Source organism: Lathyrus oleraceus, chromosome 6 (assembly GCF_024323335.1).
Source record: "Lathyrus oleraceus cultivar Zhongwan6 chromosome 6, CAAS_Psat_ZW6_1.0, whole genome shotgun sequence".
Taxonomy (NCBI): Eukaryota; Viridiplantae; Streptophyta; class Magnoliopsida; order Fabales; family Fabaceae; genus Lathyrus; species Lathyrus oleraceus.
In genome coordinates, this window is record NC_066584.1 from 324,217,753 (window position 1) to 324,245,714 (window position 27,962).

The window sequence follows — 27,962 nt, forward strand, 5'->3', positions numbered from 1 at the left end:
GCGACAAAAATCGGAAAAGGGCATCAAAACCTGCGTATCCGTATAAAAAAGGGCGTACGGGATATGCACGATTACAACAAAGAATTGTGAGTATATTCAAATGCTATGAGCTTATACATTGTCACAATATGTTATAATTGATGATCTTATAATCTGATTCAATGTGTAGCTAGCCGAGGAGAAAAGTGACGCAACATCTCTTCCGGAGCACGTATTGTGGAAGGCTGCTCGGGTTGGGAAGGATGGGGCTGTCGTTGAAGCGGTTCAAAATGTTTATGACGAATGTGTAAGTATATGTAACATTATTTCTTTAATTATATCGAAAATTTTGTTAGACATATAATTCATTTTTAATCTCCTCTAATAATATTTCAGGAGACTTTATCCCAAACCTTACCTTCAACCGAGGTCCAGGATTGCAGGAGCGTACTTAGTCGAGTACTAAATGTTCCTGGGTATTCCGGTCGTGTGAGGGGTAAGGGTTTTGGTGTGACTCCGTCGTCATTTTATAAAAAACCAAAAACAAAAAATCCTACCAACAAAGAGGTGATGGAGACCTTGGCGGAGTTAAGGGCACAAGTACTCGAACTGCAAAAGGAGAATGCAAGGTATAGAGAGGAAAGGTGTGGTTCCGAGGCAAAAGATACTAGTGACCGAGCTAGTATCAATTGTCAACCGAAATTTCCCGAGGTAATTATATATGTTATTATGAAATTAAAATAGCACTTTTTTACTTGACACATATACACGTTAACAATAACATTTATTATTGGTTTAGGGCATTACACCTTGTCAGCTGTATCTATCGTCACCAACTTATCGCATAGTTGGCAAGGGAAAAGTGCACAACACTTCGGGTGAATTACTTCACCATAATCCCCTCCCGGTGGGATATATGAAAGTTTCGGTTGACCTTGTATTAGATACGGACGCGCTTCTACCATTACCTGACGTTGTTTCAGAGACAACGTTGATGCGAGATGCAGTCGGATCCTTTGTTGGATGGCCGTCAGATCTAATTTTCCCAGATGCCGAGGTATATATGTTCTAAATGATTATGAATATTTAGTATTCACAATTCAATTCAGCTACAATTATGATATTTAATCAATCCTTATTACATGGTAATGTTAGACTCCTACAAGACCCACACATAAAGCTGGTAAAGGGATTTCAAGACGCATCGAGTCGGTTGCATCTCAAAAAGAGATACAAATATATATACCCATTGAATTATATACGCAACGATTCTGTTGCATCACAAAAAGTCATGATTTAATTTATATGAATTTTTAGGTTCCCGGTCGAAAGTTGAAAAAAGCTGGTAAGGATATTCCAACGACGTCCGGGACAAAATCTCAAATTATGATGCGTCTTGAGAAAATGGTGGAAGAGTCAGATATTATGCACGGCGCCATCCGTAGTGTAGATATTGATGAAGGTGTTTTCGGAATTGCTCATTCCGAAATAATTGCAAAGGAGGACATGCAACAACTTTTTGAACACGAAGAATTGGGCATCGTTGTCATTCATACATACATATGGTACTCCAATCAATCTATTATTTACTTAGTTGAACAATTTATTTACACATTTCAATGAGTAGTCTAATGTTTATTATGTTTCTATTTAAGGTATATGTATGACACATTGATGCGGGGAACTGAATTGTATAATCGATTCAATTTTATTGCTGCTTCCCGTATCAACACAATATTTATAACGAAAAATCCAACATCCGTAAAGAATGAACTAGTCGATAGATTCATGGCGGCCGGCGATAATACTACACCCAGTTTGTATTTTTTACCGTTTAATTCTGGCAACGGGTTAGATTTTCTTTCTAATAATTTCATTCTAATCTATGTATATCTTTTACGTAGAAAATTTTTATGCATCTAAATTTTTGTTTTATTTTACAGTGGTCACTGGGTGTTGGTTGCTATGGATCTTTCGAGACTAATGGTGTATTATCTCGATTCGTTATCGGGTGATTGGAGTAAATATCCGAGTATGAAGAAGACGGTTGACGCGTAAGTGAAATTCCCCTAAATATTCGTGTGTATTTGTATATTTAATTATGTCTGTCAGATTGATCTCAATATACGTTTTTATTTTGTTAGGGCAATACTAAAATTTAGATCGAAAAAGAATTATCGTAATAGGAAGGACATTACCTGGGTCAGAGTTCAGGTATATATTAAGTTTCTTATTTTTGCTTATAATAGTGTTTGTTTTTTGCTTATAATAGTGTTTGTAAGAAATTAACTATATATATATATATATATATATATATAATATTATATATATATATATATATATATAATATATATATATATATATATATAGTTTTTTTTTCTGTGTAGTGTCCTCAGCAAAACAATTCGGTCGATTGCGGATTTTTTGTATTGAGATTTATGAGAGATATCATTGCGTTGAATCGTATAGACATCCCAAAAATGGTATGGAATAATAACTTAGGGTTTATTTTAATATTATCGGATATTTCATCTAATTTGTTACTAAATCATGAATATGTTTTATTCTCTTAATTGTAGTACTTTGACGAATACAAATCTTACTCAAGAGCTCATTTGGATGAAATGAAGGATGAATTGTGTCAATTCATTATTGATCAAAGAATCATATAGGTTGTAGTTGTTGTACATATATGTATGGAATGTTGTTGTACATGCATGAATATCAATATATTAATGTTGTATATATGGAGGATTAATGTTGTATATATCAATGGATTAATGGTGTATAACATTGGATTAAAGGATGAAATCAATATGAATTTTACACTTTTGCAGCATGCGAACAGGTTCCCAATTAAATATCCACTGTTTTTCAAACAAATTTTTTTAAAATAACTAACACTTTAGAGGGCGCTTTTTGTAGGAAGCGCCCTCTAAACACTTTACATTGACAACTTTAGAGGGCGCTTTTTCCAGAAAGCGCCCTCTAAGGTGGCCCTTTATGGACCACTCCAGAGGGCGCTTTTTTCTGAAAGCGCACTATAATGTAGCCCTTAAAGGGCCACTTTAGAGAGCGTTTTCTCCAGGAAAACAAAGCACTGTCTTTACCTATGCCAGCGCCACTTTAGAGGACGCTTAAAAGCGCTGTTATAGGCCAAAATAAGCGCCCTCTTTTCCCTTATTTGGCGTAGTGATCATTATAAGGCAACCAAGTTCTACCCCTCTGATAACCCCTCATATGTTGTTTCAAACAATAAATACATTTTATTTGAACATTTTTTCATAAATAGCCATAAAAAAACAATGTTTGACTTGAATAGTTGAGTGATATTAGATTTCCTTAGAAAGAGTATACTTGTGACAACATGGAGAAGAGGGCGGCAGGTCAAATACATGATTCTAATATTGAGAGGAGTTATATGGCCAACATCAAGATCAACCGAACACATATGAATGGGAAGTTCATGATCAAACTCTTCATCCAACTCACTGCCAGGATCATCAGATGATATAATGGTGCCTTTACTTGGCATGCCAAGAAAACCACCAAAATCAATTATGAGAAGGGAGATTGGAGTTATGCATACCTATGAAGTGTTGAATCCATATTTGTAACTCATATTAGTGAAGAAGACGTTCATCTGATCAGGATAGATTGGTTCAAATTGACAACAAATGAAATCTTGTAGACTGATTGCAACAAAAAATTGCATGAACTCAAAACATTTATATGTAACATAATTCCTATGAAATTTTTTAGATTTAAGGATGGTTTGGTTAGGCAAAAATGGGTCAATAATTTTCTTTTGAGACGCATCTGAGAAGTAGGGAAAGTCGAAGCTAGTTGAAGTTGATGGAGATATGTGAATGCTCTCGGGAACCATTAAAACTTTTGAGATGATGATGATTTTTATGCATAACACTTTTGAGATGATGATGATGAGAAATTTGTACCTTCATAATTTGATCATAATCGATTACGAATAAGGCATAATCAATTATGAAGCAAATAAATCCATTGCACAATCCATTTATTTGAGCATTTCAAATTGATTATGACGTTTTTCTAATAAAAACCGATTATGGTGAAAGGGCGTAATCAATAATCAAGTATTCCTTTTTTATTTGAACTGTTGTAATCGATTATGCCTAGGGAATAATCAATTATGAGGTGAGAATTTGATTTTTTTTTTAATGTATTTGGGCTTGTTTCGAGTCCTTTTTGGCCCAATTTATTTTTTCCCTCATTTTTTACTTCCGCGTAATACTAATTTAACAAGATTGAAAAGTGATTAGTAATATTAGTGAAGAAAAATAAATTTATTTAAAGAGGATAAATAAAGATCTATTAAGGTGATGAGATAGAGACACAAAGGTATTATACATTGATTCTTCCTTAACCAAATGCTTACCTTCCTTGACAAGATTGAATTAGTAGATATTGATAATCTAATATAAAACAAAACATCGTTTAAGTCGAGGTTTGATTAAATTAAAGTATTTTCCTCCTTTTTAACAATTCTTTGATTTAATGAAACAATAGATCTTAACGTTTCTTTCTAGAGACTTTTTTTTCTTCAAAATACTTTTGAAGATGTCATTATAAGAGACACATTCTCCCTTCTTTGGAGTAAAAGATGATAACTTGTCATTTTATCTTGTCACATGCTTTGAGCAACCATTGTTATGATCTTGTTTTGAGTTTAAGACTTGTAAAGCACACCGACGCCACGTATCTAATTTTAACCTTTGATACCCAAATCATTTTTTATCTTCTAGATTTAGTGAAATAAATTTTTTTAGTGAGTTCATTCCTGAGTTTTCTTATGAAGCATGAGAAGAAATATTACCATTTTACCATGATAATAACAATTAGGCATTTATTATTTAAGTTATCTTTTAAACGACTCATATTAGTTTATAGTTGATACTCCTTGTCAAATTTATTATAAGTCTCTCTTTGATTACCTAAGATCATATTCAAATTATCGCTCTCTTTGAAATTTTTACCAATAATGTTTTGCAACTTCAATTTTGTATTCTAAAACTTTGCATTAAACACACTTAATAAATTCATATGATAAATTCACCTAGTAAAATATTAGAAGGACTGGAGAGTTATTTTATACTTAAGAATTTTTTTCTAATACAATATATTTTCTTGATTATATTTTCATTTTCATTTTCAAGAGACGCTATAATTTTCTTAGAGATAGAAATACAATTTTTAATCTACTGAATTTATGCATAATTCTTTATATATGGAGAAGAGTTCATTATAAGTAAATTGAGTTTCAAGGTTAATTACATCATTTTTGTTTTTGTTTGCCATGTGATACAAGTTTTTTTCTGCCTCTTCATTGTTTGAGTCCATGTTGGAAGGATATTGTCAGGGACTTCAACAATCCTTAGTATTATTGTCAACAAAACCTCAAAATAGTTGTCAACATCAAAATCTTCAACTTCATACATGCAAGCACATAGAGAAGGACATTAGACGATACATTTTCGTTCTCTCGAAAGAGGGAGGTTTTATCATGATTACTTGATATTTAAGGTAGTTCACTTTTTAGAGGTTAAATTATTGGAAAACTTTGATTAATACTTTTTAAGTTGACTAATCGATTAGATTTATATTCTAATAAATTTAATGATGCATAATAGATCCAATAATTGATTAGGATAGTCCCTTAATGATTGGTAACAACTCTTCATCTAAATCATCTAATTTGGACATCAATAATTGATTATGTGCATTGCCTAATCGATTAAGTCATCAATTTGGCTCATGGATTATTTCCAAATTTACAACATTACTTGACCTATAAATAATGAGTTTCTCTATCATTTCAAAACATCCAGAAAATGAAAAAAATATCACTTTTTTATTTCTCTCATAATCTCTCTAAATCAATTTTACTTTTCTCACATATTTTTGTCATAATGCTTTGAGAGCGTTATTGTGTTTAGTGAAGAATTTTATTCTGGGTGAGGGTTTAATTGTAAATTTTTTACCAATAGTAGATTGAATAAACCACTCTTCCTTAGAAAGTGATTATTTTTGTTGGGAGTTAAGCCATTGTAAAAGTTTTTTGTTAATTTTTTGGGGATTAATATAAGTCTTTGTTTGATTCCTGAGCTACCACATTAAAGAAAATCTCTATTTTGGGTTCGTGAAGAACAACCAGTAAAAAATACTCACAACAGTTCTTAAGATCATCTTAGTAAAAAAATTATTGGTTCGAGATCATCCTGGTGTAAAATCTCACTCGGTTTTTTAGTTCATCCTGATTAAAAGCTCAATAAGTTCGAGATAAGCCTATATAAAACCTCGCTTGATTCATAGGATAGTCAACTCAAAACTCCATCTTGGTTCGAGATCTACGTGTGCAAAATATTCTTTTCACTTAGAGACTATCAATTTGTTGTTTGGTTTGGAGACTAACCGCTTTAAGCCTCACTTTTTGTTTGGTTAGAAGTTAGTATAAAACTGCATTTCCTTGTATAAGGGGGTTTATGGTCTTAACCTTCTAAAATCTCTTAAAAGTTAGTTGATACTCTCAAGAAAAATCCAAGGGGAGAGGAGCAGGTCACTTCATTAGACCAAACATTTATAATTTCCATTCTCTCTTTCTTTATCTTTTTTATTTGCCACTTAATTTCTTTACCTTGAATTTTTGTTGCTTGTTTATTCAAACATCTTTTATAAAATATTTTCAAACTCTAATTTCAAAAATAATTATCTTAAATCAACGATTTTCAAACCTTCAGAATTCAAACTCTGATAATTATTTGTTTATTAAAGGAACAAATGAAATGTCATAAATAGGGTGTGATGACAAACTTTTAAGTTGTTGTATCCATAAGGTTTTGGTTTTGTTGTTTGTTCTCGTTTATCATCATTTATCATTTACCGTTTTAGAATTGAGTCACACCTAAGTTAGATTTTTGCGCATATCTTTGAAATGAACGCTATTCATTAAATTGTATTTTGCATGCATTAAACTAAACTATTAGGTAAAAGTCGGCGCAAAGTGGTTCAAGTCAAATTAGTCAATCATTGGACTCAATAAACGCATGAATGATTGGTTCCTATCATATTAACTTTAGATTCAATCATACACCTCAATTTATTTAAAAAACAAATTTTTAGAAGTGTGATTATAATCAAGGTTATGTATGATTCGAATCAATAAATGATTATAGAAATTCTAAATTTTCCTCTACCAGTTTGGCTCAAATCACAAAAACCATGATTCAAGTCATGACATTATTGAATCGAATCATAGAAAATCTTGATTCAAATCATGATATTGTTGACTCAAATCACGAAAAAACTTGATTCAAAACATGGCATAGATTGAAATCATGGTAATACGAAGAGAAGGTGGTTGCGGAACAATGTTGAGAGTTTATGTCCTATTAGATTGAATAGGGAGCTCAGATAAGGGATCAATAGGATCAAGTAAAGATCGACACGAAATAGATATTTTGAGTGGATCTTGGATATGAGTAAGAAGACATATAATATTGAGTGAAGGTCTTGGGATTTCAGTTGTGCGGGTTGTGTACAACTAAAGAAGGAAATGTTCATATTGAATTTGTTAATTTTATTTTTAATTTCAGCATCTTCCTTATTGATTGTATAAAATACACGTAAAATTGTCAAAATAGTGGAAGACTACAAATTTTCATTGGCTTGCCATTGGAGACTGGATTAGGCGTCAAGGACGAACGTGTTGAACCAACATAAACCTTGGGGTAATCTTCTCTTTCAATTTTTTTTTATAATTTTATGTTTTAGTATTTTACTGCTTTCTTAGAAATCGTGTGTTGTTAGGCTTAAATTTGTTCATAGAGATTTGTCGTGTAAAGCTAAGGTCTAGTAGTGATAAGTCATTTGAATATTATTTCACGCGATTGTGAATGTATAAACTCTCGTTGTTAGATTGATCATTCGATTAACCAAATTCAATATGAGTTTTGTGTGAAAATTAAATTATGATAATTGTTGAATTATTTGTTTAAATAATTTCATCTTTCTCATTTGTGGTGATTATGATAATCTAAGTTAACTGTGACATTCATTCAGTCGTATTTTTTTTATAAAACCTCTGCTATGTTTTACTTCTATTTGTCATCTGTCCATTTGTTTGTAAAAATATAATCTTCGGAAAAATTTGTTTTTGAGAATGGGTTTAGGAATTAGTCTTTTTCCCTTCTAGACCATTTGTCACTCATATTCTCCCTTAACAACTTATCCAATAATGTCTAGTGAAATTGAATATTGATGGGAGTTGCAACTCTCTTCGAGGATTGAAGTTGGTGGTCTTATTTAAGATGAGAATGGTAATTGACTTACATGTTTCTTCTATTAAGATTATGTTTTATTCATTGAGACATATATTATGGTATCACTCTTCTAATTCAACATAGTTATTTAAGATTCACTTTAAAGTTGTTGACTCGGAAGAAAAAGATTAGAATTTCATTTATATATTTCACTACTTCAAAAGAATATTAATAAGCATAATTGACCATGCTCTAAATTTTGTCCCACATCATATATTTTGAAAATCCAATTGTCATAATGATTAGTTAGCAAAATTTACTCATCTTCTATGAGTGTAACTAGGCACGACCCTTTCCCAATGCAACACATCACTAGGCTCCATATTATGGGGGCACTTATTTTTTTAATTACTAAAGCAATATATTTTACACTTAGTTTTAATAAAACATGTGTAAAATTATAATTTATTTTCAAAATATATTTACACCTGATTTTTAAAATTAGGTATAAAATCATAATTTATTTTCAAAATCTATTATTTTATATAAGTTTTTTAAAAAATTCAGTATAAATTCATATTCTATTAGACCTATTTTTTTAAATTAGAATAGGATCCCCATATTGATTAGGCCGACCCTGAGTGTAACTACATTGTGCTCTCTCCCATCTACCTCTTAAGTTAGTTCTATCTTTTTTGTGTTTAATGTATCCCGATCTCTTTTATGATCTCATTTATCTTTTGTTTTTTTATCAATGAAAAAAAAAAGAGAAAATTAAGTTTTTGCAAATTGATTTCTCATAAAATTTGCTAAATATATATTAACTAAAGGAGAAAGACAAATAAAAAACACTATCAAACACTAGCATTCCTTTCATGTAAGATGTGAATAAGAAAAAATGGTCACTCTTTATGAATAAGATATTGAATATAATACATCATAGACGCATGGGGATGTGTGGAAGACACACCCTTTTGAATAAAACATCAAAGTCGTTTGAGAGTCAGAGTCACAAATCACATTTCTGAAACTATAATTTCAAACAATATCAAAAGCATAAGAAATAGTTTGAAACTCAACACCAATATTAGAGGTGAAACTATGAAAAAAAAACCTTTGTGTTTTGTTTTTTATTAAATCCACACACACAAACAAAAACCAAATAAATCACAATCATCAATAAAAATTTGATGGCGACAATTGAAAACCTTTTACTCTCACCATGTTAAAGATGTTATATATATCATAACACACTGCTAAAGATAACAATGTTCAACATTTATCAAATTTATATTTGTAATTAAGGTGTAATCATCAAGATTATACAAAAATAGCAGGTAAACAGCAACAAGCTGCACTTCTACCCCTTTTTGAATGAAAAAATCAATCTTATTAAACACTACATTCATTGTCCTAGGTGACACAACATTGTTATGCATGAGCCATAACATTCTCTGTAAAAGATCAACTGCTTCTGGTGTTAGAAAATCAAAGGTGTCAAAGACAAATGGTATGAAAGCGTGCTGATTATCGAAACACGCATTTTCATGCTTGATTAATTTACTTGAAGCAGCTTTGGGAGTTGCTTCTCCCATAGTAAAACCTATAGACTCAGCCCCACCAATGGGAAAGCTCCGGTCAAATCGACACATGCATGTTTCTCTCCTACTCACTCATACACTAGAACATCGACTGGCCTAAGAGTCGATCTCCCTTCATCTAGGTCAGTCAAGAAATTCACAGGCGTTGCTAAAACGACACTCATTTTAAAACGGATGGAGTAAAAGAGCTAAGACACTTGATCAAAAGGCATGATTTACTCGAGAATAAAGTAATTGTCATTTTCACTTTTTTATGTAGCTATGATTACAATTTTTTAATAGTATCATTTAATTTATTAATATGTACACTACTTTCAATATTTTTATAAAATTAATTAAGAGCATAATATTTTATGACAAAACTATTACATTCTTTAATCTTTGTGCAAAATCTTAAACATCAATAATTTTGAACATAATGAATATATTATAAAGAAATATTTTAGCATTTTTTATATCATAAAAAATTATTTTGAACATAATAAATATATTATAAAGAAATATTTTAGCACTTTTTATATCATAATTTTTTTTTTGAACATAATGAATATATTATAAAGAAATATTTTAGCCCTTTTTATATCATAAAAAAAATATTCACTATCATAATCTTGGAAGCACCACTAATGAAAATATATATTAAGTTCAATCATTGGCCATCTAAAACATGAGCAAAATAAACAAGTTAAAAGGATGTGTATGTGTCCATATTAGTGGCAGCCGCCCTAATTAAAGGATTTGATGAAGTGACAAATTCTACCCACCAAATTAGTTCATACAATTTGTTCATGTTCAAACAATGAAAAGGATGTAAAAAAGACAAACTACAATTAATATAATATTTCTATATTGGATTTTGCCTTAAAGAAATAAAGATTGATTAGCTTATACACTAGTTGAATAGTCAAGTAAAGGTGTGTTAGAAAAAGAAAGGAGAGCTGATAAAGTGAAAGAAATTATATAATACCAACCATGTATTGTATAAAATTTAAAGCATTTTTGATAAACTTTGGATTTTTATGATATGTGTTTTCACATTGTAGTGGTGGGGTTCTTCTTTTGAAGATCATAGCTATCTTTTACGGAATTAAATTGAATACTAAATCATGTATCCGCAAACTTTAATTGTTAAGTTGAATATCATCAATAAAGTTTTAATATTGAATTTTTAATGATTATTAATTTATTAAAAAATATTAAATATGTTAATATATGGAACTTTAAAATGTTTACTCTAAGAAAGATAATGTGTACAGTAGTAATGTTTTAGAGTGTAGTGATTGGATGTATTATTTTGTGAGTAGAAGCATTGGGATGGGTTATTGAGAGGTCCCTGTGTGTTTCTTTACACGTAAAACTAAGTTTCAGAGTAACTATTTAGTCTTGACTGACTTGCTTCTGTTTCATGCTGTCTTGCTTCCTTTGTGAAAGTTCAAGACATGTTCTGTTTCTACAGTTCCATAACAGGACATTAATCGATAAACACTTGTAAGCCCAAGGAATTTATATCCGTTGAAATGAGAAAAGTTTAATTTAATAATCATTGCAAGTTACTAGTAGTAATGTTATATTCATTAAAAACAAATTCTAAAATTTGATCTTTTACTTCAATTTCTTCTTCTCTCTATCACCAATTAAAAATGATCTTAGAGATTTCTCATCACCAAATATAAGTATGAGATTAATTCCTATACACTGTCAGTGTAAAATGTTTTACACCGTTGATTCATCACCATCATCCGTTTGTATTGTTTTATAGATTTTTGAAATAAAAGTCAAACTTCTTTTAATATCCGACATCTATGATTAACTGATGGTGTAAAATCTCTTTACACTGTCAGTGTATTTTAATTAAACTATATAAATATCCAATATACCTTAGGAATGAGATGCCCACGTAAAGGTCTTATGCATCACCAAACCACAAATGAAATACAATTATTTTCTTTAACTTATTTTCCTTTCAATATACAAAATATAAATGTATTGATAAATTTTAAATCTTATTCATCATTATAATTTTAAACTTTGATAAAGATTAAATACAATGTTTTTTTTTCACACCTACTTAGCAATATATTCTTAATGGTTTACATATTACTTGGATAGATAACATTGAAAGAGTTTATATAGAGTAATATCCTTCAACTTACCAGTTGATTTTGTAAGGATGAATTAGGTCAAACTATAATATCGTATCAGAGTCTATCGATCGGATCGTGGGTCGGCCACCGTTTTTATTCATGCACCAATCCCACAAAAGAGTGATGGTCGTGAGAGGATGTATTAGGAAGATCATAAGTCTCACGTTGGTTGAAGATAGAATATTGAAAGAATTTATATAGATTGACACCCCTCAACTTACAAGTCGATTTTGTAAGGATGAGTTAAATCAAATTCTAATATCTAGTATAAAATTGGCAAAGGTAAGATAAAGAAAATAATTTATCAATTACAAAGTAACATCAATCTTGAACCAATATTTTTGTTTCTATTATTGCAATTCATCCCAAAGATTGTTTTCACGTTTCTTTATGTTTCATTGCTTTCAATCCAAATATTTTCATTATCAATGTTTGTATTTCACAATGTAGCATCCAAAATATATAGTTATGACGTTCGCGTTTTGATTGGTTTGTCAGAGTTTCACGCGGATTACTGATGTTTCTTGTGAATTTATATGTTGAGAATGTCTTGAGTGTTGTTACTTTATAAATAGACGACAAAGATTCTTCTATAGACAAAATTGGTTATTTCCCCCTTAATTTTTTATGAACATCGACGTAATAAGTTATTTCTTTTACAAAAATGATTTTTTCCCTCGGTTGTCAGCCCACCCGATGAAATAAATGACTTATATTGCAGGCTAAAAAAGAAAATGATGAATTTTAAATAATATCACTTACAACTTCTTATCATCCACAATTTTCTTTTTGTGTTGAAATATTTTTTATGTATGATTATGAAAAGGTTTCTCAATGTTGTCGGTCAAGGAAATCAATAACTCATTAAAAAAAAATTGATGACAATATTGAGAAATTATTTTCAAATATAACAATGGATTGCAAGAGATGAAATCAACAACAACAACAACATCAACAACAACGTCATTCTATGAGATATATTGCAAGAGTAGAAAAATATTTTGTTCAAGGTTGGTAAAATTAGTTTCTTCAATGCATGGATGTAACAACTATAACAACAACACACAACCTTGAACAATTTTATAACTAATTAAGAAATCTTACAAGATTTTTCTGTCTTGCAATCCATCACATAAAATGATGTTTACGAGTTTGGAGCGGCAGAATATGAATTAGGTTAGGGTAAAACTGAATGAATGAATGTTTTTATAGACAAAACTGGAGAATTTCTCTCCTCAATTGGTGGTCGAATCTAAGGAATAAATGACTTAATATTTAAATAAAATATAAAATAAAAATAAAGTATAAGAGTTTGGTTACATCCTTTTCAAACACGATTACAAAGTGATTAGAAGTTAAGCATATTTAAGTAAAAAGAATGTATAAATTTTGGTTACAACTTTTTAACAAGTTAAGCATGCTACCTTCAAACACTATTACAAACTGATTACAAGTTAAGCATATTTAAGTAAAAAGAATGCATAACGTTTGGTTACAACCTTTTAACAAGTTAAGCATACAACCTTCAAACATTATTACAAAGTGATTACAAGAGATTATGCTCTAGAATAAAAATTTCAGCACAACACCGCTATAAAAAAATTTAGAAGGAACTTTTCACTCTCTTGGCACTAGCATAACTTTAGTGAAAAATAAAAATTTAAGAGAGAAATTGAGAAATAATAATAGAATATGGTTTCTATTCAGAAAACTATTGTGTTATAAAATGCGGAGAAGTCTCTTTTATATAGGCCAAACTTTGGCTAAAAAGTGAAATAATACATGAGTCATTTTAATGAGTTAATCAATTAAATCTATGTATTAATCATTTAACCAAGCTAAATCATAAAATTTTGAAATTATACGTGACTTAATTTATTATTATCCCTTTAATCTGCAAGGAGGCATTAAACTTTGACTTAATCGATTAAATAGACCTTTAAATTGATTAGGCAATATAATCGTTGTGGAGTTATGTGCTTGCAAGTAAAGTCATTTGCAGATGATCTAGGTAGCATATGATTCTAGGTGATTTTGATGCTAACAACACCTAATGTCAAACAACATTTGAATATCTGTGATCAAACAATCTTTGGTGATGGCGTGTGTCAAAAAGAAATCATATCAAGTGTCATCAGATAAAAGTAGACAAGTCTTATATGAAGTGTTGAAGATGTGGTGAATCTAGCAAGGGATGTTGAAGCTTCAAGGTTGTGAAAGAGAGGATGTCCATAAGGAACATCTTCTCCAAGAATATATGCTTGGTTAGTTAGGAATGCAACATGCTCAAATATTTGTTAAAGAGTTTTGATATTTTTTTGAATGAGCCTGCAGTTTTTCTTGGTGCTTACATGAATGGCGGGTAACATGGCTTCGTTTGAAGGAATGCGGGGAATATAAAGATTGAAAACTTCCATGTTTTCAATATTACATTCCAAGATTTCATCGTTGTCTATCAAATGTATCTGCTTTAGAGATTTTTTTGCAATCATATATAGGATCGAATCTGATCATTTTCCTTATAATCTGACTCCGGCATGATGCATGATTTTCATTATCAAGAATCCATAAGGTAACCCCGCAATAGTCCTTCTTATGAATTCTATCATATGTTGCACCACTCTATCTACTTAGTTGGTCTTAATACTTTTGGTTAGCAACCAAGTGATCACAACATCTTTCCTTAAAAATACATCATAGTCGACTTTTCTTGAAAATAGAAAATGTGATACCAGGTGGAGAATGAACAAAAAATGAGCTTTCATATGCTTAACATCGATGGGATTTTTTTTACCAAACTATGCATATGTGAGGAAAAATTTAGCGACTATTAGAAGACAGAAAAAGTCCAATAGTGATTGGAGCATCAATTGAGTAGCACATCCAAATAGTAAGGAAATTACAAATATTCCCAAACTCCTCAGGAGAGAGACATATTTAAGTCCTTTTGACTTTAGATTAATTATCCCTTTTTTCAAACTTGAGATTTGCATAGAACATCTTGATTAATCTGTGATACATCTTCTCTGATTTTCTACAGACAAAATATTTTACTTTTGCTTGAATGAGAAAATTGAAGGGATCGAACTTTCTATAATAGTTTCATTAAGGTAGACTTTCACTACTGCAAAATAGACATTTCGTAACACCCATTTTGCAACGGTTTTCCTGTTAACCGTGGCAATAATTTTTATTTTTTTTCATTTTTATCGGTATTTACTAAAAGACATTTCACAACGGTCAAAGGTACCAACGGTGGTGAAAAGTGGCGTCTGATCATGTGCTCGAATCTTAACACCTACAATTTTATTTTTATTTATTTTTAAGATATTTTTCACCACGGTTGGAACTTTCAACCGTGGTGAAAAGTGGTGTCTGGTCATGAGTTCAAATCCTACCACCTATATTTTTGTTTTTATTTATTTATTAAAATACATACAAAATGGTTGTTTGAAGTAACAGTTGTGATAGGTTGAGACCTACAACAACAGCGGTTTAAAGTACCTGTTGTGATAGGTTGGAAGCTACAATTTTATTTTTATTTATTTTTAAGCCACTTTTCACCACAGTTGGAACTTCAAACCGTGGTGAAAAGTCAGTCAGGGTCATGGAGAAATATAAGCGTATTTATTGAGTTTATTCACCATTTTTAAACAAATTTTCGCCGTCCATTTAGTGAGTATCAACGCTCAAGACACTACCATTAGTAATCCGCATGAAACCTAAAACGTCTTATTCCATTTACGACATTCTATTTCTCCACTAAACCAAGCTCGAAAACATCATTTCTTCCATAAACAAAACTCGAGAAGACCATTTCTTTCATTAACAAATTTCATAACTCCATCACCTCTTCTCCAACTTGAATGAGACAAAGAAAACATGGATTCAAGTTAGCAATGTTAGTTGTTGTTGTTCTTGTTGTTGTTCTTTTTGTTGTTGTTTTTATTGTTCTTGTTGTTATTCTTGTTGTTCTTGTTGTTTCTCTTATTGTTGTTGTTGTTGTTGTTGTTGTTATTCTTGTTGTTGTTTTTGTTGTTGTTATTGTTATTGTTTTTGTTCTTGTTGTTCTTGTTGTAGTTATTGTTGTTGTTGTTCTACTGCATTTTTTTATTTTATTAAAATACATATAACAACGGTTGTTTAAAATAACCTTTGTGATAAGTTGAGACATACAACAACGGTTGTTTAAAGTAACCGTTATGGTAGGTAAAATGATACTTGACTTATAATCACGGTCGCACAACTGTGGTAGAAAGAATCATACACACAATTACACCTTACCTCATAACAGTTGGTCCAGCATGGTGGTATCCCTTTTTAAACTGTTATGATAGGTGTTTTCCGTAGTAGTGTTTCTTAATAATGCAGCATGAGATAATATTTTTCATGAAAAAGCTTCTTACTATGATATAAGAAATCTCTAAGATCATTAACATCTAATGATATAGTTCCATAATCTAGGATTCTCTTTGATTCCATTAATAATGATGGAGTTTGCAAGAAAAAAAAGTAGAACAAGAAGGCAAGCAAAAAGAAGACAAATATTTTGGTATGAAAAGAAAAAAAGGATGGATAATACCTTTATATAGTCAATAAATATATAAGAAGGATGGATAATATTTTCATTGCATATATGATTTTTATTATAGCTGATTGGAAATTAATTTTCCGATTAAAGATATGTTGTTATTTTCCTCTGAATCGATTAAAGTCCGGTCTTAATATATTAAATAATTAATGTTGAGAGGTTCTATATTAAGGCTGATTAACACCATGTTTCACTTTGGATTTATTGCTAATTTAATTTTCTAATCGATTAGATTTGGCTATTAAGATTAGATGACACCATATTTAAAAAATACACCAACTTAATCGATTAACTATTATGTTTAATTGATTAATAAGTGCAATTTTCCAACTCATTTATGATTTTGGGCTTGGAGAGAACTATTAGGCTTAGATTGCTTTTTGAACCTCCCACTTTTAGTTTTTTTCTTGCATAAAACTTCATTTTACAACAAATAACTAGTAAAAAATAAATTAAAATGAATGGTGCAATATTTTAGAACTTGTTATAAGAATAATGAGAGTTTTACAAGTTTATTCTCTTTTGCAAGACAAAGAATGAAACAAAATAGGACTTTCTTACCCCTTAATTCAACCAGGAATCAAACTTAATTCTCTTTCTTTGACATCTCTATGAGTCGTTTGATATGAGAGACGATCTAAGAGTACATTTCTTCTTTAGTGAGTTTCCTTCAAAAAAACATTTTACCCAAAAAAGCAACCCCCGTTTTTTTAATCATAAGATCATTTTTCTTTAAGGATTTGGACATATGATTTATACAAAATATTTTAATTTCACAGTGATTTAGTGATGCTGTAAAGAATTCCTGCAAAATTAGATTTGGCTTTTACCTTAGCTACCCTTATCCTGTTAGATCCTTAAGTGTTAGCTGATTTAAGGTGACTCGAGTTTTATGAATTGAATCTTTTAGACCATTTTAAATCATTCATTAATAATAAGGTTCAAGATGACTAGATCTATGAAAATACTTGCACTTAGAAAAATAGTACATGTCTTTTTCTTTTTAGCATGATATATACTTAGAAATTATTTAACATTATTATTCGGTTGATAAAACCTACTTTATTATAAGAGAGTCTTTGATCAGATAAAATCATATCAAGGTTTTCTCTGGCCATAGTTAACTTACTCAAGATTTCATAAAAATATTCAATTTTATTTCTTAGAGAGTCACATGTTTCACATTTATTAAATTTCATAGCACACCTTTTAAGTTGATTAGAATCATATATGAATATTTCATTTTCATCTTCTAGAGATTTCACGTGATTCTTAGAAGACTGAATTCCTTTTTATAACTTCTCATTTTCTTTACACAATATTACACTTAAACACATATATTTGATTATTAAAAAGAGTGGTCGCCTAATCATTTTTTTATAGGTAGTTCTAAAATAAATGTTTAACTATTCGTCTGATTCTCTTGATGATGCTTTTGATGATGTTTCATGTGATCTTATGAATGATGCTTCATCTAATTCTCCAAAGAATGATGCTCATGTTTTTTAATCTTATTCCCTAAATGATGATTCTCCATATGATTCTCTTGATGATGTTTCAAATGATTCATAATATTCCTTAACAGATTCTTTGGTTGACTCTTCGTATGATATTCCACTAAATTCTCCACCTGATAATTCAAAATATTCTTAAGATAATCTTCTATCTGATTATACTTCCAAAAATTATTCATTTGATACTTTAAAGAATTATCCATAAGAGTCTTCATAGTATTCCTTATCTAATACTTCAAAGGAATCTTCAAATGTGTCTTCCTATGATTCTTCTGATGATACCTCAAATGATGCTACATATAATTCTTCATATGAAATTTAAAGGGATGCCTCAGATAATTCTTCATCTGAATTTTCTTATTTTATTTTATCCTAATATTGAAGTAATTTGATTAAATATTTGAGCTTATTGATTATTTGTGGTTGATATGAACGACCCTGTAAATTATCAATAATAATTGTTCCGATAGATTCTAGTGCTCGATTAGGTTTCCAATACCAATTCATGAATCTCAGAAACTCGTTAACCATGAGATTTTCAAATTCAACGCCAATAGTTTTAATACCTGGGAACCATCTTTGAAGACTTTATTCATTTTTACTTGGTGTCTCAACATCTTGGTTAGGTGTGTTCATCCATAATCTTTTCATCTAAGTTGGAACTTCATAGATTTTCTCAAGGGTGTCCCTACACTTCTTTAGCAGTACTATAATTAAAAAAAAATTGTTCTCTCTAGTGATTAACTCATTTATCTTCGAGTATTTATCTTTAAACCATTGTTGGGTTTTTTTCCTCTTCTTCTATGGTCCATATATTTCTGGTTTGTTTACTACTTCATTATTAATAGAATGAGTAGAAACAAAGGACCGTCTAAAATATAATTCCATAAATCAAAATTAACAAAATCTAAAAACATTTTCATTCTTGTGTTTCATATGGTAAACCTTTCACCATCAAACAATAGAGGTTTGTTCATGAAAAGCCTCTTGTTAAAAGAAGTATTTAAAGTCATCATACTACCTCTTGAGACAATTAATCTTATAACATAAGTTAGACTTTGATGCCACTTGTTGACAAAATAACTTTAAACATAAAATGAGGGTGAATTGTGATATTCATTTTTCAAAGAAAAAAGTTTTATAAAAACTTAGATATAAAATTATTTATTTAAGAAGACATAAGAAAACAAAGATAAAGCAACGTATAGATGGGAAAGAGAAGAGACAGAAAGATATTCAACAAAATAATATAAATAATAGAAAATAAAGAGAGAAGGGATAAAGAGATCATACATGAGAATTATATTGGTTTGACCTGACCAATTGACTTACACTCATTGTCAAGAGTTTCCTCTTGATATTTTCACTAAAAACAACCATGTGCTTTTCACAATATCATCCCAAAAACCTTTCACGAAAACTTGAGCTTTTGCACATGGTCAACCCAACAACTTTCCACAAATAAATATAGTTTTATACAGGTTCAAGTAAAAACCTAAACTAGATATTTTCATAGGTTTAATTCAATAACCTTCACCTAATATTTTATACATGCTAAGCTCAAAACCTAAATCAAGTTTTTAATAGGTTAAGCTTACAACCTTTAAACACTATTGCAAAGTGATTACTATGCTCTAGAATAAAATTTTAACACAACACCAGTACAATAACTCTAGGAAGGAACTTTTCACTCTCTTGACACTAAGTTAACTTTAGTGGAAAAAAATTAAGAGATAAAGAATAATATAAGAAGATTTCTCTTTAGAAAGTTGGTTTGTTTTGAAATGAGTAGACTCCTCCTTTATACAGGGAAACATTTGACTCAAAAAGGAAACAATCCATTAGACAAATTAATTAGTTATTAGATTAAATTCATTTATTAATTGATTAACAAAGCTAAATGAGTCAATTTTGAAATTATGTGTCGCATAACCTATTATTAGCCCTTTTAATGAATTAGGAGTATTGCACTAATTTAATTGATAAAAGACCTTTTAATTTATTAGGTATTGTATTTTTACTTTCCAAATTGATTCAACAAGCTTATAATCAATTAAGTGGTTGCCCATATGATTTTAAGAAGATTTATCAAAACATAAGAAGTTTTAAAACATTTTGCGTGTGTGTGTGTGTGTGTGATTGCTTTGTATATTAAGACCTAATCATGTTCCTTTTACAATGAACTTATCAATACTAGGAATAATCCTGAGCGCAAGATTAGACGAGCTTTCAAATGTTCACACCTTTAAGACTTCAAGCTTCAAGATCATGACCTAGAGTCTTCAAGTTCCTTGGCTTGATTCTCCATTGTCTAGCACTTTGACTAGAATTTGATATCTTTGATTGAAACTTGAAATTTCTTCTTTGATTTAAAGGCACCATTAGGAATCGTTTGAAGATTTATTATGATAAAATCCATTTGACAAATGTCATCAACACACTTGATAGTAATCACATTTGTCAGCATTCAAACCACAATGTTATTTGCACAACACATAAAACCACACATATCATTTTTATCACATACTATGTATGCTTTCTTTGTTTATTTTTTAGGTATTTTGTATTTTTTAGCTCCTTTATGGTTTTGAGAGTAATATTTATTTATGTGACATTTCTGTTTAAATTGGAAGTATGTTGACACGAACGAAGATTTTTCTTCATTTTGTGTTGAAATATTCGAGGTTGATAATCGTGCCTTATGAACTTCTTAAACTTTTAGACTAATAGGTTCATGTCTTTATCAGTTTCAGAGTTTTTGGCTTCTTCAACTTTAAGTGCAAGACTTTTCTTTTTGTTGTTACCTTCTTCATTTTTAACCAGTCTTTTGACATAAATCTCATGTTCCTACAAATTACCAAACAAGGTAGCCAAATCCATATGATAGAAGTCTTCAAATTCGCAAATCATAGTGACCTTAGGTTTCCAACTATGACTTATGCATCTAAGGATTTTGTTAATTAAATATTCAACTAGAAAAGTTTTACCTAGAGTTCTTAAGTGATTAACAATATGAATAAACTATTTTTCTATGCCCTAGATATTTTCTCTAGGTTTCATAATAAACAACTATTACTCATGGATAAATGTGTTTATTTTAGCTCTTTTACCTAAGTTGTACCTTCATGAGTAACTTCAAGGGCGTCCCGCATTTCTTTTACAACCCACATTTCTTTTACAATATTACAATGAGAAATACAAAAAAAACTCATAAATGTCGAGATCTGTAGTAATAATAGTCTTAGCTTTCAAATTGTATGGTACCTCTTACAAATGTTTTAGTTTGTTACATGATTTAACTGCCTCATCTCACTCGCTAGTCATGAACTTCATAGAACTCCTACTTCATCGTATTCAACTTGGTATTCAATTTTGCTAGAAATACATCTACCTGGTAGTAGGAATCATGCATTTGATGCTCCTATATTATAACCCTAAGCAAGTTGGTCTCCACCATGTCACACATAGGTTGGGCTCCCATCAGACTCATTATTTTCTTATCATTGGGAAACTTGGAAACAAAATTGAAATGTTAGCCAACATAGTTCCTTATGTAAAAGTCATCTCTCCATAAGGAAGGAACTACCATACCCTGTATGTAAATATATGGTAGTTCTACCCATATGGGAGACCCCTCAATTAGATCATCTTCAAGGTTGATAGTAGCCAGAGGCTGAACGCCTTTAACTTAATGGCTCAGGGCGGATGAGGAAGCAATTCTAAACTCTCCCGGTTTGAAAACCTTAATGGGGTGGGAAGAGAGAATATTTCCCCCCTCTGTGAGCCTCATCCCGCCCTTGACTATGAGGTCGTCTGAAGGACTTTTGGGGTCGTCGGACCATTTTTTTCCTTACCTGACTTTATTCTTTACCTGACGAGGCTTCCACTCGATAATATTCGTCGGAGTCATTCTCCCTGTAAAAAAGAAAATAAAATGATATTAGATACAAGAATAAATCTTATTATATAACATATAAGAAGAACTAAACTTACACATGTATTCATCAACTTTATTCTCCCAATCACCGCAATAGTCAAGTTCCACCAACTCTAAGAGCTCATGATGATGAATGCCTCAAACATGTCAATAACCTCTCGATCTGTAATGGCCAAATAATCAAGGTTGAATCCAATTATTACACAGGGTCACTAGTCTAATATATAGTTAAATCACAATATTTCCCAAATATCACCATGGATGTGTTATCTCTCCCCTCACCATCACAAATAGGTTCATCCAATTTTTGAAGTTATTTGAGTTAGGGGTGAAAAGGACCCTCCTCGGCAGGGCACCCATGGTCAACCACCATTCTTTAAGTGCCATCTTAGTGACATAGAGGGAAAAGAACACATATGGTAGGTGCGACCTCTAGGTGACCGCATATGATTTCAAATTCCCGAATGAATGCCCACCCATTAGGAGATATATGGGATGCAACAATGTTCACGATCACCCCACCTCGAAATTAACAGAGAAAACTCGATTTAATTGGGTGCGTATGTAAGGGCGGGGAAAACTCAGTTTTTATTTACGGGGGCGGGGGAGGCTAGTGCCCGCCCCGTCCTCACCTTGCCTATTAAATTTAATTTATTTTCTTTATTTTTAATAATTTTTACTCATTTACACTTCTTAATCTTACAATATCATGTTTGTTAGAATTCTTTATAACAAAGCTCCAAAAGTACATTCACATTGTCGCCCATTTGTACAAGTTAATGCTTTTGCAAAAGAAATCCACATTTTACTTAGAGGTGAAAGCAATATCACATTCTTCAAATCCAAGGCATTTTGAGGAGTCGGACGCCATCATTGATCTTAGAGTTCATGCGAAATCATAGAAGAAAAAAGAGTCATTATAACTACTAGAATTCTAACTACTCTAACAACTACCAAACATCTCTATTTCAAAAGTTTCTAGTCAATCGTTTTATCAGGTCGCCTAACGTTCCTTTTAAAATAATCTCACATCTCTATATGCTCATAGGTTATAGAGGGTTCTACCATATTACCCTTTCATCTAAATCTCCAATAATTTCCATTGCCAAAAAATTGAAAGGATGGGGGAAAATAGGAAAACTTAATGCACAAGCTTATGATGAGGAAGGATAGAAGGCCCAATCAAGCTTGGGATACATTTTTTAGGAAAAGACCGGTTGTACATTGGATAAGTAGAAGAGTTTGGATATAACATGAAAAAGAATAAGGTGGAACCTTGTTGTTATAAAGGAAACTGCCTAGGTCATGTATGTTATCATTCACTAACATATGTGTGCGTCGATAGTTGAATAGTGAAAACATTTATTGCTCGATATGTCTTTAAACATATAATTAATGATTCACAATGACTACGCCTTCCTGAGAAAAAAGCTAGTGTGTTTGAGCATTAAATGTTACACGTGGCCCAAGCAACGTTATAGGGACTCGCCCCAAGCAACACTTAAGGAAGCAACTATTAAGGGACTCACCCCAAACTACATTTGAGGGACTCACCCCAAACCACGCTTGAGAGACTCACCCAAAGATGTTTTCGAAGATTCATTGCCATAGACTTCACTAAGGTCTATGTTTGTTTAAAGTCAATCACTTCGCCCTTCAGAGGCCTCGTGTTTGAGGGCATGTGGACTAGGATGACTTTATTAGGCCTATAAAGATACAACCCATGACAAAGTTGATCAAAAACTGGATTACAGAGCAAGCACGCTCCCGGGTCACCACAATGGGTCTAGGTCGTCCACCCCGAACCTTTACTCATGACCATCTATTTTATCCCACGTGGCATATGAGATGTTCCGGAAAAACTGAATTAGGTTATGGTAGTTTATGAGGAAATCGTCCCTCCAAGATTTAAGGAAGAACTTGCGTTCTACTACATCCACATACCCGTTGGAAAGTTAAGAAAAATAATTTTTCTTCTATTGTCCAACCGAATAAGCTACCAATAAATACTTCAACCTAAAAAATTGAAAATTCAATCACTAATTTCGGAAAAGCTTAACATACATCACCTCTTGCAAGAGTAAGTTCAAGGAGGCTCTTCCTCTTATTATATTTCACAAGGACAATATTATATTAACTTTTAATTTTATTTTTAAATTATTATTTTTTAAATAAATAACTTTTTTTTATCATATCCTACTAATTTCGAATCAATACTAATTTCTAATTGAGCTCAAATTTAAAATATTTTTATACAAAAACAATGATAAAATAAATTTTAAAATAAATTTATCATAACTTATTATCTTTCACCCCCGTCGAATAGAATCAAATTGCTGCTTGCGAAATAGAGAAATATATAAAACTGTTTTTTTAGAAAAACAAAACAAGGCGGTTTTGAAGCATGGCAATAAGTCACAGGCTCCCATCCGAGGATTCACGTGAAAATTGAATGACAAAATAAAACAAAACTCATGAAGAATTGGATTGTTAACGTGATAATTTATTTTATTGTTGTGTTGTTGAGTGGTCTTGCGAGGAATATTAAACATAAAACAGCTCAAGTTATCACTTGCAAGAATTGTACTTCTCAAGTAGTCACTTGACTCACATTAAAACTGAGCCCACAAAAGACTAATAACGACGAATCAGGGTTGTGCTATGCTTCCAAGCATTACCACTCAGCAACACAAGCATAACAAATTATTTCTTTAAGCAAATGTTAACACTAACGTATGTCATTAGAACACATATTAAAACAATATAAAATATTTCATTTTAAAAATAGTATATTTAACATTTTAAAAGTTAAAAAAAAAATCTAATTAAAAAATTTCAACTTTAAGATTGTTGAAGATAGGTATGTTAAAACAAAAAATACAGTACTATAAAAGTAATGAAGAGAGAGAATATGATTAAAAGAGTCACCATATTGATTAAACAATTCAAAGAGTATTTATACAATATTTCATACAAGCTCAACTAATCAACTTAATTGAAAAACTAAAACATTACACTTGAAATCGTACAAACATCATGTATTCGACTACTACGAGATTGTATTCGACTATCACAAATTGTATTCGATTATGATAAAATTTGAATTACAAATTTTACAACACACCACCTTAATTCAAGTTTTCTAATGTCTCAAACCTCACTTTTCTTCAATCTCTTAAATGTTTATTATGCCTTTAGTTAACAGGTCAACCACTTGATTTTCACTCTTATAATGTACCAATTTCATTCTTCCTTCACTACCTGAACCCTCAGGTAATGAAACATCATCTCTATGTGCTTACTTCTCCCATGAGCAATGTGATTTTTAACAAGATTTATAATTGACACATTGTCAATCTTCAATGTCACCATATCACACTTCTCAAGGTTCATCAACCACACAGCTTGACAAGCACACAAAGATGCTGCAATGTACTTAGCTTCACGTGATGATAGTGCCACAACTGTTTCCTTCCTTGAGCACCAAGAGATTGATGCTTCTTAATACAGAAAGATGTACCATGTAATTAATTTCCTATCATCTTTGTCACCATAACAATTAGAGTTAGTGTATCCAAGTAATTTGCAGCTTCTTCCCTTGTTAATATTTGGAAATAAGATGCCACAGTCCATTGATCCTTTGATGTACTTTATGATCTTTTTAGTACTTTATGATCCTTTTAGCTACATCTAAGTGTGACACTTTTGGTTTCTCAATAAACCTACTTGTTACTCACATACTATATGCTAGATTTGATCTTGTATTGCACAAACACCTTAATGATCAAATGAGATTTCTATATTATGTTAGATCAACTCACTTCTCACCCTCTTCTTTTGATAATTGCAACCTTAGTTCTACAGGTGTTATGTTAAGATTACATTGTTCCATCTTAAATTTCTTCAGAATTTCAAGTGCATACCTCTTTTGATGCATAAGTAATCCTTTGTTTGACTTTTGAAATTCAATGCCAATGAAGTATGTAATATGACCAAGATCTGACATTTCAAACTCCTTTATTAAGTAACTCACAAATTCTCCACTGTAGTCTTCATTACTTCATGTGATAAGCAGGTCATTAACATAAAGACATAGGATGATCACTCATTTGCTTGTATCTTTCTTGACCGACACTTTATATTCAGATACAAACTTGTTGAATCCTAACTCTTTCAGAAAGTCATCAATACTCCTTTTCCAAGCCCTGGGTTGTCTGCTTGAGCCCATACAATGCTTTCCTTAGTTTGTAGACTTTTAATTTTTGATTTCTAACAACAAAACTAGGAGCTTGTGCTACATACATTTCTTCTTCTTCTTCTAACACACCATTCAAAAATGACGATTCGACACACATTTGATAGATGGACCAAGTTGTTGTTATTTGCAATTGTAACAACTAGTCTAATGGTCTGAATTATTTTCACAAGTGCAAACACTTCCTCAAGGTTTATGCCTTCTCTTTGCAGAAAACTCTTTGTCACTAATCTAGCCTTGTGCTTGAATACCCATTTCAAATCAATTGTCTTCTTTCTTTGAGACATATCAACTAGCTCTCATGCCTTGTTCTTCTTAATTGACTTCAACTATTCTTTCATTGCATATATCTATTTTGGATTACTTATTGCTTCCTTTGTATTCACAGGCTCAGATTAAGCAATATGTGCAAATTTGACAAGGTCATCATTATTAGTTATCATATTATCAATGAATATTTCACAATCTTGTCACTACTATAAAATAGACCTTTCGTAAAAACTAAATTACAAAGGTTTGGCTGTTAACCGTAGTAATACCTCATTTTTGGACAAGATTTATTTTTTAATATTTATGAAAAAATATTTTACTACGGTCAAACTAATTAACCGTAATTATACATTCATGGAGTGACAAGGTTTGAATCTCAGCTCCAACAATTTTCTACTTTTTCGTTATAATGAGTGATGTCCTTAATATATATATATATATATATATATATATATATATATATATATATATATATATATATATATATATATATATATATATATATATATATATATTATATATATATATATATATATATATATATATATATATATATATATATATATATAAATTAAAATACCTATCATCACAGTTGTTAATGTCAAAAATTGTGAAATTCATTATATTTCTTCTTGGTTTTTGAATATGACCGTGATGAAATTGCTTACACATATATAAGTGAATTAACTCTCGCTTCTTGACAGTATCACTGTGTTTCTCACAACAAAATCCTAGCACATATTTTCTCTCTTCTTCTTCGCCATTAGCTTTCATATTCTATAATATAGCCTCAATATTGTTCTTCGTACATTAAGATATTCTTCTTCGTCTTTATTCTCTCATTTTCGTGTATGTTATTGTTATGTTTCACGTGATTTTCATACGAGTTTCTTCTTGTACAAGATTTTATGGGTTTTTTGTTGTTGAATGATATTTTGAAACATGGTTCTTTTTCTTTTTCGGATTTCAGATCCTTCTCTTAGATTTCATATCCTTATCTCAACATGAATAGTGGAAACAAACTTATTCACGCGATTGAGGCTTTAAAGGAGGTTATTGATATGGTGGAGTTATGGTTGAACAAAGTCAAGGAAGCTGAAGCTGTTAGGAATCATATTATTGTTGTTGAACCGCCTAGTGGAACATGCTATAAAAAGATTCTTTTCAAGAATCTTAACCCTGAAAAGATAAGGAAGGTAGAGACTATTGTGAAGTACCTAAGGAATCTGGATGTAACTGATTTCGAATCAGATGAAGACCTTGAGAACTACGAGGACCTTGAGAATGAAGACCATGAGAACTGCATGAATTCAACTATGCATGAAGATTAAAGACTTTGTTATGTTTCACATGATTTGGTTTTGGTTGTCATTGACA

The 27,962-nt window shown here is 30.9% G+C and overlaps 1 protein-coding gene across 1 annotated transcript; it reads left to right on the forward strand.

Moving 5' to 3' along the window:
• The first annotated feature begins 549 nt into the window (after window positions 1-549).
• On the forward strand, window positions 550-27,916 carry LOC127095457 (uncharacterized). The gene is made up of 3 exons (XM_051034143.1): window positions 550-690; window positions 779-1,030; window positions 27,569-27,916. The coding sequence occupies exons 1-3, from the start codon at window positions 550-552 to the stop codon at window positions 27,914-27,916; spliced, it is 741 nt and encodes a 246-aa protein (XP_050890100.1).
• The last annotated feature ends 46 nt before the right edge of the window (window positions 27,917-27,962 follow it).